This window comes from Tursiops truncatus, chromosome 14 (assembly GCF_011762595.2).
Source record: "Tursiops truncatus isolate mTurTru1 chromosome 14, mTurTru1.mat.Y, whole genome shotgun sequence".
Lineage (NCBI taxonomy): Eukaryota > Metazoa > Chordata > Mammalia > Artiodactyla > Delphinidae > Tursiops > Tursiops truncatus.
Window position 1 is genome coordinate 70,156,821 of NC_047047.1, and position 12,040 is coordinate 70,168,860.

Below are 12,040 nucleotides of genomic sequence, written 5' to 3' on the forward strand. Positions count from 1 at the left end.
ATCTTATTCATTTACCCAGTTCATTTGTTTAGCAAGTAGATCTGGTTTAGGCACTAGGCATAGAGGTAAATAAAAATGGTCTGTGTCCAGAAGAAGTGAAACAGGCAAACACGTGAAATTGGGATACAGTATAAGTGAAGTTATTGTGGGATGAACAGTGTTATGGGCATACCTAGGAGATAGTGACTAACTACCTGAGAGGGCATAAGTCTTCCAAAGGAGAGGTGACATTTGAGTTAGGAGTTGAAGAATGAGAAGAAAGTATGGTGAACGTGACAGAGGGGACAGCTCTTTACAAAGGAATAGAGGAGTGAAAAAAGCCTCTCTGTTTCAAGGAGAAAGGTTGGTGTACTTAGGACATCTGAATCTAGGGGAAGTGTCTAGAGATGCGTGTGGTAAAGTAGATTGGGGTGGGATTTTGAAGGGTGCCATATTTCATACTAAGAAGTTTGGGCTTTAACTTGTAATCAGTGGGGGAATTTAAGTAGAAGGGCATCAGTGGATGTTGTAGAAAAAACTAGCTCTGTGGAAGGCAGGAAGACCATTTTAGGAGGTTCATGCCCTAATTAATGTAATGACCCATTTACTGAGTCACAAGCTCCCGGTGATGGGCCTGGGAATCTGTAGAACTAGAAAATGTCCCAGGTGATATAATCAGGCAAGTTGGGAAACTTAAAAACAAAGCATTGGACATAAGAAATGTGGTTTCTAGGACCAGTTTTGCTACTGACTAGCTATATGAGCTCATAGAAGTCTTTTAGTTTTCCCATCTTGAAAATTGAGGGTTTTAGACTAAATAATTACTGTAATTGTTTCCTTATAATTCTGTGCTTCTAAACAAATCCAACCTTAATTGAACTACTTTTTATTTATAATGGCTACAATTTTTTTTCCTTCTGGGTCTTACTGACCCTTTGTAGAAGAAGGATTTCCTACTCCTATTCAAGCATTTCCACTTTTCTCTGCCTTAGTATGAATATATTTACCACATTCTCCAAATTGCATTTGGATTATATTAAATTGAAGCAGTAGTCTTTGCCTTATGCCTGCTATCTACCACACATATTTTCTTGGTTTCTAAAAAGGTAACAATGTCAGTTCTCCCCTTATGAGCAGGAAAATCTCCACATAAATATTCTAAAACCATTGATAATTAGCACAGTGTTCAAATTATATGATAACTGCAAACTGCCAAGATTGCCAATCATTACATGTTACCCCCTTTAAGGAGTAGAGAGAGGTGTTTATTGGATGCTGACTTCAATCACACATGCCTGAAACAGACATCAGCCCTGTAACTGGGGAGATGCTGATTATCCTTTTCCTCCTGTCAGAGGGTTATACCAAGAGGTAAGAAATAATTAGCACTCCCTAATTTATGTATGTGATTGCTTGTAGACCTAAGTGTTGGAGGGCGTCTCTGGCTTGTGTTTCTTTTCCATTAGAAATGTAGCAAGAGTAAGTTGATCTGTTGCTTGCAGGAACCTGTGACCCACTCAGCATTAATTATTATCCCCATTTAAGAGAGGAAAAGGCAGATAAAGTCCATGGGAAGTTCATGGGCTTTAGAATTAGACAGGTTTAGGATTGCATCCTGGCTTCATCACTTACTAAATTTTGGCAAGTAATTTAATCGTTCAGTTTCTTCAAGTGTGAAATGAGTACAGTATCTCTGTCCTCCAGGGGTATTGTGAGGATTATTAGTATTATCAAAGGTACCTAGCATTGTCTGGCACCTGTTAGACTAGTCTACAAGCTCCTGTGTGTGAAGCTCCTTGTACAGAACCTGAAATATTTTAGATTCTCAATGACTATTGAACAAGACAGATAGATAATGAAGTGTACTGCATTGACAGTAAGCACTTAGTAAATAGTAACCTTTATGATTACATAATGTAAAAATGTTGATTTTTTTTAAAAACATCAAATGTATCTGTTGTATTTTTCAAAATTTCAATTGATATTATTTCTCTGCAAATATAGATTAGAATTGTTAAGCGTGAAGTAATTATTCTACAGTAGGCCAGAGAGAATTGATATAAACATAACAGATATGAAATGGTAGGCTTTAAAAGCTTAATGGTCCTACGGATGGACCAAGAGAATATCATACTAAATGAAGTAAGTCAGGCAGAGAAAGACAAATATTATATCACTTATATGTGGAATCTAAAAAAATAATACAAATGAATCTATATACTAAACAGAAACAGACTCACAGACAGAAAACAAACTTATGGCTACCAAAGGGGAAAGGGAGTGGGGAGGGATAAATTAGGAGTATGGGATTAACAGATACAAACTACTATACATAAAACAGATAAGCAACAAGGATTTACTATATAATACAGGGAACTATATTCAATATCTTGTAATAACCTATAATGGAAAATAATCTGATATATATATACACATGCAAACATATATATAAATAAATTTTTTAAAAGTCATCTGAACAATCCAGATATAGTTGGGCAAAGATAATGTAATATTTTGCATTAAAAATTCCTAAATAAATCATATATAAAAGTTTTAAAAAGAAGCTTATTGATTCCAACAAATTATGATACCATATTCAGATGTTACCACAGTCAATCACATGTAACCTACGTACATACATGTTATAATGTAGTACCTGCATGCATGGGTGGCTAAATCCCATGTACCAGGTGAAGAATATTCTGTAATACCAGTACCTTCAGCTTCCCTAAGGGGATTTGCCCTCCCTGCCCCTCACATTATTTGATTTATTTTTTTGGTTTTATTTCAGGATTATACCTGTGATTATTGAGCATTTGTTATGTGGCATTCTGTTGTATTCACAGAGTACATGGTGACTAGCTAGAGCTTCTAGATAGATGATCTGTAAGTTTTGGACTTAGATCTAACTGATAAAGGCTTTGTGACTGTGGGATCCTATTCCTTATTTGTCTTCTGTAAGCCTGTGCTTTTTCTTTAAGCTATCTTTGGAAATGCACATGCTTTTATGCAGTTATAAAATGCATTGTAGGTAATGCTTTTGGAGGATTTCTCCCACATTTAAAAAAATCTCAGGAGAGGGGTGTGGGATGAATTGGGAGATTGGGATTGACATATATACACTGTTTATACTATGTATATACTATGTATAAAATAGGTAACTAATGAGAACCTACTGTATAGCTCAGGGAACTCTATTCAGTGCTCTGTGGTGACCTAAATGGGAAGGAAATCCAAAAAAGAGGGGACATATGTATACGTATAGCTGATTCACTTTGCTGTACAGTAGAAACTAGCACAACATTGTAAAGCAACTATACTCCAATAACATTAATTTTTAAAAAGTGGATGCAGTAAACAGAGTGCAAAGTAAATAGTTTGCAATTACAAATTAATCAAGCAGAATGAAGGTTAGAACAAAAAGGAGTCAAGGAAATCTTTTTTTAAAGTTATGGTAGAAATTATTGTTAACTGTATTTTCAGATATATTAAAGTATATTTTGCCTAAAAAAAAATTAAATCTTGGGGAAAAAAATTCTCTCCTGATAAAATAGGGGTTCTAGCTACTGCATATCTTAAGTCAGTAGTTTCTTTGCAAGATTTGGCTTATTTTGGTTTAACATTACTTGTAATAATTTAAAATTGGGGAGGTAAAAGTGTTATACTTGTTTGTAGAATTTATTTATTTTTTAAAATTTATTTATTTATTTTTGGCTGCATTGGGTCTTCGTTGCTGTGCGCGGGCTTTCTCTAGTTGTGGAGAGCAGGAACTACTCTTCATTGCGGTGCACGGGCTTCTCATTGCGGTGGTTTCTCTTGTTGCGGAGCATGGGCTCTAGAGCGCAGGCTCAGTAGTCATGGCGCACGGGCTTAGTTGCTCCGCGGCATGTGGGATCTTCGTGGACCAGGGATCGAACCCGTGTCCCCTGCATTGGCAGGCGAATTCTTAACCACTGCGCCACCAGGGAAGCCCCTGTTTGTAGAATTTCTGTATTTGAGGAAGTTGTAATCAAAACTTGATTTATGAAATTTCCTTCTGTGTTCACTTTATTTAGCTGGTGACACCACGCTTCACTCAGTCTCACAGAGTATCATTTTGGGAGTCGTCTCTTTGCTTCCTTTTTCTCCATGATCTCTTATGTCTAAAGAGTCCCTGAGTTCTACCTGCTTTAAACACTTCTTTGCTTCTCCAGTTCATCCCTTCTCCTCTCTTCCTGAGGCCACTGTTCTAGATCAGGTGCCAGATAGCATTCTTATCTGTGCCAGATATTCTAACTGATCTCCGCGATGCAGGCTTGGCCTTTTCTTCACAATTGACTGTCTTATTTTAAGTGAAATATGACTGTGTCCCTCCTTAAAACCTTTTAAAACTTGTCAGCCACAGGTTCAAGTACAAGGTTCTTAACATTATAGCTTTAACTAATTCTTACTCACCTGTTGAAGCTCTACACAGTACCTCCTCTAGGAGTTCTTGACCACCCCACCATAGTTTAGGTATTATTTTTCTGTATAGTAAGCAACTCCAAACCTGGAGTTAACATTACCTTTTGAGAAAGAAGTGAAGAAAACTAACTGGTACATGGGTAAAATTTCCTCCTACCTAAGAAGAGTGTAGTGACAGGTGAAGTCTAAGTGTTGTAAAAGGTTTAAAGTTCCATTGCAGTGAAGCTTAAAAAAAGAATGTGCACTTTGAGAGGGAGGGTGGTTTATCATGGTAACATACAGAAAAGCTGGGAGTCAGAAGACTGAAACTGGCAGTGCCATTCCAAGCATTATTGGGGGTTTGCTCATCCCTACTGCCCAGTCCTTGCTTATCCCTGTTGTGTAGGTGGATGTGTCAGACTGCTGATGCCTGATACCGTTAAACATTTTAATCACAGTTAAATCCCTTTGCTCACCACACAATGATCTGGCCAAAATTTAGTAGATGATTGTTTGCTTTATAGGAAGAAAAGCTGCTGTTTGTTCTCTTAGCCATTAAATTTATAACTGAACAAACTGGATTTATATACCAGTTTTTTCGTGACTTATACTGCAGTCACTATGATATGGTGCCTTGTAACTCTTCTTGGCAGCTATTCAGCCAACTTCTCTGGTGACACCTTCCACCACGACATGCAACTCTTTATGCCTTCTTTGTTCAGATGGCTTGTGCAAACATTTTTCCTCAGGCTTCTAAAAATGTTAATATTTAAATGAGAAGCCTGCGCACCGCGGCATGTGGGATCTTCCCAGACCAGGGCTCGAACCCATGTCCCCTGCACTGGTAGGCGGATTCTTAACCACTGCACCACCAGGGAAGCCCAACATACATGTTTTAATAGTTACTTTTAGTCCATTTTTATAAACCTGTAGAACTTAATTACAGTTATGCTACATTTATTTTGGATATTTTTCTTGTTTGGGGATTTTTTTTTGAAGAAGAGTATTATGGATTTCCATGTTATTGTACAATTAATTTATAGAGTTGATTTCTTTGAAATAAATTCTCGCCTAGCTGTAACAATCCTCCTCTTTCCCAAATTAATTTCTACAAAATTGGTTCATGCCAAAGGTTTCTCTATTAAGTATTTGCTATTAAATATGACTGTTTTTCTTTTAAATAGTTTTATTTTAAAGGCAGTACCATTACTCAACAAAATCTCCTACCCTTCCCCAAATGTAGATTGTCTGTTCGGCTGCTGCCGAAGCCCTGCATTGTTTTTTGTTGGAAGTGTGAGCTGAAGGGGACAGACATTCCTACTCCTTAGCGGAAGCACTAAGCTGCAATCTGCCCTTGTTGTGTTATTAATGGCACAATGTTTTCATGTTGTAGATGGCTGAGTGCTAGCAAGGAAAATTCAGGACCATGATGGCTCAGTTTCCCACAGCTATGAATGGTAAGTGGCTTCGTGCTTGTGGCAAGAGAAAGAGGTTATGAGATTTTTTTTCTTTGGTAGAGGTTATAAAATTTCCATTTAGATATTTTTCTTAAACTTATAAATGAAAAACTTAAAGTATTCTTGTTGAAAGTATTTAGATAGTTTATTTCAGAACACTGCATGTATCTTCTATTAGAATATTATGCAGTAAATCCCACGGCTCAGTATAAGCATGTTCTGTAGTATCATCTGGAATGTGGTGCTTGCCTTTGAGCAGTTAAGAATAAACTAAACAAACATTGTGTTTAATTTGTAAAACTGGAGGACAAAAAGCTTAATGCCATAAGTGGAGAATATTAAAGGTGTTTTTGATAGCATGAGATGATTGTAAACTGATTAAACCAGTAAATATTCAATTATTAATATACATATAAAATTGGTTCATTTTCCCTTTTATAAAGGATGATGTATGCCTATACCCAATTGTTTAATAGGAAACATATTAGAGGAAAATGTTTAGGTAATTTCAATAATAAAAAGTTTTTAAAGTTTTTTTTCCTGATTATAGCTTTATTTCCCAGATACACATTAATTACCCTTAATAGGTCATCTTACTGTGTATGTTATTTATAATTGAGAAAATGCATTATTATTATTTTTTTTTTGCGGTGCACGGGCCTCTCACTGTTGTGGCCTCTCCCGTTGCGGAGCACAGGCTCCGGATGCGCAGGCTCAGCAGCCATGGCTCACGGGCCCAGCTGCTCCGCAGCATGTGGGATCTTCCCAGACCGGGACACGAACCCGTGTCCCCTGCATTGGCAGGCGGACTCTCAACCACTGTACCACCAGGGAAGCCCGAGAAAATGCATTATATTTTTTAAATCACTAAACAAATCAAAGATGCTGAGTTCTTAATTTTGAGGTAAATTTTATTAGCTAATTAAAAATATAAAGAAATAGAGGGTCCAGTCAATAATCTTTAACACTTGAATTGAAAACCATAATAGAAAAGAACACTAGAAAGAAAAAAAGAGGAAAAAATCACCAATAATTCCACCACCTTCACAAAGGGATTGTGTTAATGTTACCATCTAGTATTTGATCAATTACATTAAAAAAAAAAGTGTTCTCACTCATAGGGCAAGATCAGTACATTGTTTTTTTGTTGCTGTTTTTTAAAATAAATTAATTAATTTGTTTTTGCCATTGCTGGGTCTTCGTTGCGGTGCGCAGGATTCACATTGTGGTGGCTTTTCTTGTTGCGGAGTATGGGCTCTAGGCGAGCAGGCTTCAGTAGTTGTGGCATGTGGGTTCAGTAGTTGTGGCATGTGGGTTCAGTAGTTGTAGCTCGTGGGCTCTAGAACACAGGCTCAGTAGTGTGGTGCACGGGCTTAGTTGCTCTGCAGCACGTGGGATCTTCCTGGACCAGGGCTCGAACCTGTGTCCCCTGCATTGGCAGGCGGATTCGGTTTTTTATTTATTTATTTATTTATTTTTTACATCTTTATTGGAGTATAATTGCTTTACAATGGTGTGTTAGTTTCTGCTTTATAACAAAGTGAATCAGTTATACATATGTTCCCATATCTCTTCCCTCTTGCGTCTCCCTCCCTCCCACCCTCCCTATCCCACCCCTCCAGCGGGTCACAAAGCACTGAGCTGATCTCCCTGTGCTATGCTGCTGCTTCACACTAGCTATCTACCTTACGTTTGGTAGTGTATATATGTCCATGTCTCTCTCGCTTTGTCACAGCTTACCCTTCCCCCTCCCCATATCCTCAAGTCCATTTTCTAGTAGGTCTGTGTCTTTATTCCTGTCTTACCCCTAGGTTCTTCATGACATTTTTTTCCCTTAAATTCCATATATATGTGTTAGCATACGGTATTTGTCTTTCTCTTTCTGACTTACTTCACTCTGTATGACAGACTCTAGGTCTATCCACCTCATTACAAATAGCTCAATTTCGTTTCTTTTTATGGCTGAGTAATATTCCATTGTATATATGTGCCACATCTTCATTATCCATTCATCTGATGATGGACACTTAGGTTGTTTCCATCTCCTGGCTATTGTAAATAGAGCTGCAATGAACATTTTGGTACATGACTCTTTTTGAATTATGGTTTTCTCAGGGTATATGCCCAGTAGTGGGATTGCTGGGTCATATGGTAGTTCTATTTGTAGTTTTTTAAGGAACCTCCATACTGTTCTCCATAGTGGCTGTACCAATTCACATTCCCACCAGCAGTGCAAGAGTGTTCCCTTTTCTCCACACCCTCTCCAGCATTTATTGTTTCTAGATTTTTTGATGATGGCCATTCTGACTGGTGTGAGATGATATCTCACGGTAGTTTTGATTTCCATTTCCCTAATGATTAATGATGTTGAGCATTCTTTCATGTGTTTGTTGGCAGTCTGTATATCTTCTTTGGAGAAATGTCTATTTAGGTCTTCTGCCCATTTTTGGATTGGGTTGTTTGTTTTTTTGTTATTAAGCTGCATGAGCTGCTTGTAAATTTTGGAGATTAATGCTTTGTCAGTTGCTTCATTTGCAAATATTTTCTCCCATTCTGAGGGTTGTCTTATGGTGTTGTTTATGGTTTCCTTTGCTATGCAGAAGCTTTGCAGTTTCATTAGGTCCCATTTGTTTATTTTTGTTTTTATTTCCATTTCTCTAGGAGATGGGTCAAAAAGGATCTTGCTGTGATTTATGTCATAGAGAGCTCTGCCTATGTTTTCCTCTAAGAGTTTGATAGTTTCTGGCCTTACATTTATGTCTTTAATCCATTTTGAGCTTATTTTTGTGTATGGTGTTAGGGAGTGAGCTAATCTCATACTTTTACATGTAGCTGTCCAGTTTTCCCAGCACCACTTATTGAAGAGGCTGTCCTTTCTCCACTGTACATTCCTGCCTCCTTTATCAAAGATAAGGTGACCATATGTGCGTGGGTTTATCTCTGGGCTTTCTATCCTGTTGCATTGATCTATATTTCTGTTTTTGTGCCAGTACCATACTGTCTTGATTACTGTAGCTTTGTAGTATAGTCTGAAGCCAGGGAGCCTGATTCCTCCAGCTCCGTTTTTCATTCTCAAGATTGCTTTGGCTATTCAGGGTCTTTGGTGTTTCCACACAAATTGTGAAATTTTTTGTTCTATTTCTGTAAAAAATGCCATTGGAAATTTGATAGGGATTGCATTGAATCTGTAGATTGCTTTGGGTAGTATAGTCATTTTCACAATATTGAGTCTTATAATCCAAGAACATGGTATATCTCTCCATCTATTTGTATCATCTTTAATTTCTTTCCTCAGTGTCTTATAGTTTTCTGCATACAGGTCTTTTGTCTCCCTAGGTAGGTTTATTCCTAGGTATTTTATTCTTTTTGTTGCAGTGGTAAATGGGAGTGTTTCCTTAATTTCTCTTTCAGATTTTTCATCGTTAGTATATAGGAATGCAGGAGATTTCTGTGCATTAATTTTGTATCCTGTTACTTTACCAAATTCATTGATTAGCTCTAGTAGTTTTCTGGTGGCATCTTTAGGATTCTCTATGTATAGTATCATGTCCTTTGCAAACAGTGACAGTTTTACTTCTTCTTTTCCAATTTGTATTCCTTTTATTTCTTTTTCTTCTCTGATTGCTGTGGCTAGGACTTCCAAAACTATGTTGGAAAATAGTGGCAAGAGTGGACATCCTTGGCTTGTTCCTGATCTTAGAGGGAATGCTTTCAGTTTTTCACCATTGAGAATGATGTTTGCTGTGGGTTTGTCATATATGGCCGTTATTATGTTGAGGTAGGTTCCCTCTATGTCTACTTTCTGGAGAGTTTTTATCATAAATGGGTGTTGAATTTTGTCAGAAGCTTTTTCTGCATCTATTGAGATGATCATAAGGTTTTTCTTCTTCAGTTTGTTAATATGGTGTATCACGTTGATTGATTTGTGTATATTGAAGAATCCTTGCATCCCTGGGATAAATCCCACTTGATCGTGGTGTATGATCTTTTTAATGTATTGTTGGATTCTGTTTGCTAGTATTTTGTTGAGGATTTTTGCAACTATATTCTTCAGTGATATTGGTCTGTAATTTTCTTTTTTTGTAGTATCTTTATCTGATTTTGTTATCAGGGTGATGGTGGCCTCACATAATGAGTTTGGGAGTGTTCCTTCCTCCGCAGTTTTTGGAAGAGTTTGAGAAGGACGGGTGTTAGCTCTTCTCTAAATGTTTGATAGAATTCACCTGTGAAGCCATCCTGTCCCGGACTTTTGTTTGTTGGAAGATTTTCAATCACAGTTTCAATTTCATTACATGTGATTGGTCTGTTCATATTTTCTATTTCTTCCTGGTTCAGTCTTGGAAGGTTATACCTTTCTAAGAATTTGTCCATTTCTTCCAGGTTGTCCATTTTATTGGCATAGAGTTGCTTGTAGTAGTCTCTTAGGATGCTTTGTATTTCTGTGGTGTCTGTTGTAACTTCTCCTTTTTCATTTCTAATTTTATTGATTTGAGTCCTCTCTCTCTTTTTCTTGATGAGTCTGGCTAATGGTTTATCAATTTTGTTTATCTTCTCAAAGAACCAGCTTTTAGTTTTATTGATCTTTGCTATTTTCTTTGTTTCTATTTCATTTATTTCTGCTCTGATCTTTATGATTTCTTTTCTTCTACTAACTTTGGGTTTTGTTTCTTCTTCTTTCTCTAGTTCGTTTAGGTGTAAGTTTAGATTGTTTATTTGAGATTTTTCTTGTTTCTTGAGGTAGGCTTGTATCGCTTTCAACTTCCCTTTTAGAACTACTTTTGCTGCATCTCATAGGTTTTGGATGGCCATGTTTTCGTTGTAATTTGTCTCTAGGTATTTTTTGATTTCCTCTTTGATTTCTTCAGTGATCTCTTGGTTATTTAGTAACGTATTGTTTTGCCTCCATGTGTTTGTGTTTTTTATGTTTTTTCCTCTGTAATTGATTTCTAATCTCATAGCATTGTGGTCAGAAAAGATGCTTGATATGATTTCAATTTTCTTAAATTTACTGAGGCTTGATTTGTGACCCAAGATGTGATCTGTCCTGGAGAATGTTCTATGTGCACTTGAGAAGAGAGTGTAATCTGCTGTTTTTGGATGGAATGTCCTATAAATATCAATTAAATCTATCTGGTCTATTGTGTCATTTAAAGCTTGTGTTCCCTTATTAATTTTCTGTTTGGATGATCTGTCCATTGGTGTAAGTGAGGTGTTGAAGTCTCCCACTATTGCTGTGTTAACTGTTGATTTCCTCTTTTATAGCTGTTAGCAGTTGCCTTATGTATTGAGGTGCTCCTATGTTGGGTGCATATATGTTTATAATTGTTATATCTTCTTCTTGGATTGATCCCTTCATCATTATGTAGTGTCCTTCCTTGTCTCTTGTAACATTCTTTATTTTAAAGTCTATTTTATCTGATATGAGTATTGCTACTCCAGCTCTCTTTTGATTTCCATTTCCATGGAATATCTTTTTCCATCCCCTCAATTTCAGTCTGTATGTGTCCCTAGGTCTGAAGTGGGTCTCTTGTAGACATCATGTATATGGGTCTTGTTTTTGTATCCATTCAGGAAGCCTGTGTCTTTTGGTTGGAGCATTTAGTCCATTCATGTTTAAGGTAATTATTGATATGTATGTTCCTGTTACCATTTTCTTAATTGTTATGGATTTGTTTTTGTAGGTCCTTTTCTTCTCTTGTGTTTGCCACTTAGAGCAGTTCCTTTATCATTTGTTGTAGAGCTGGTTTGGTGGTGTTGATTTCTCTTAGCTTTTGCTTGTCTGTAAAGCTTTTGATTTCTCTGTTGAATCTGTATGAGATCCTTGCCACGTAGAGTAATCTTAGTTGTAGGTTCTTCCCTTTCATCACTTTAAATATATTATGTCACTCCCTTCTGGCTTGTAGAGTTTCTGCTGAGAAATCAGGTGTTAACCTTATGGGAGTTCCCTTGTATGTTGTTGTTTTTCCCTTGTTGCTTTCAATAATTTTTTTTTGTCTTTAATTTTTGTCAGTTTGATTACTCTGTCTCTCAGCATGTTTCTCCTTGGGTTTATCCTGCCTGTGACTCTCTGCACTTCCTCGACTTGGGTGGCTATTTCCTTTCCCATGTTAGGGAAGTTTTCAACTCTGATCTCTTCAGATATTTTCTTGGGTCCTTTCTCTCTCTCTTCTCCTTCTGGGACC

General features: G+C 37.0%; 1 protein-coding gene across 11 annotated transcripts in view; it reads left to right on the forward strand.

The window, feature by feature from the left end:
• ITSN2 (intersectin 2) overlaps nt 1-12,040 on the forward strand; it is a 161,299-nt gene that overhangs the window by 21,172 nt on the left and 128,087 nt on the right. For 9 of the 11 annotated variants that reach the window (XM_019943133.3, XM_019943132.3, XM_019943139.3 and 6 more), the window contains exon 2: nt 5,795-5,858. The exons of the other annotated variants lie outside the window; for them this stretch is intronic. In XM_019943133.3, coding sequence (XP_019798692.1) covers nt 5,828-5,858 — 31 coding nt within the window. In that variant the 5' untranslated portion in view covers nt 5,795-5,827. The remainder of the gene's footprint in view (nt 1-5,794; nt 5,859-12,040) is intronic. 11 annotated transcript variants of the gene reach the window in all.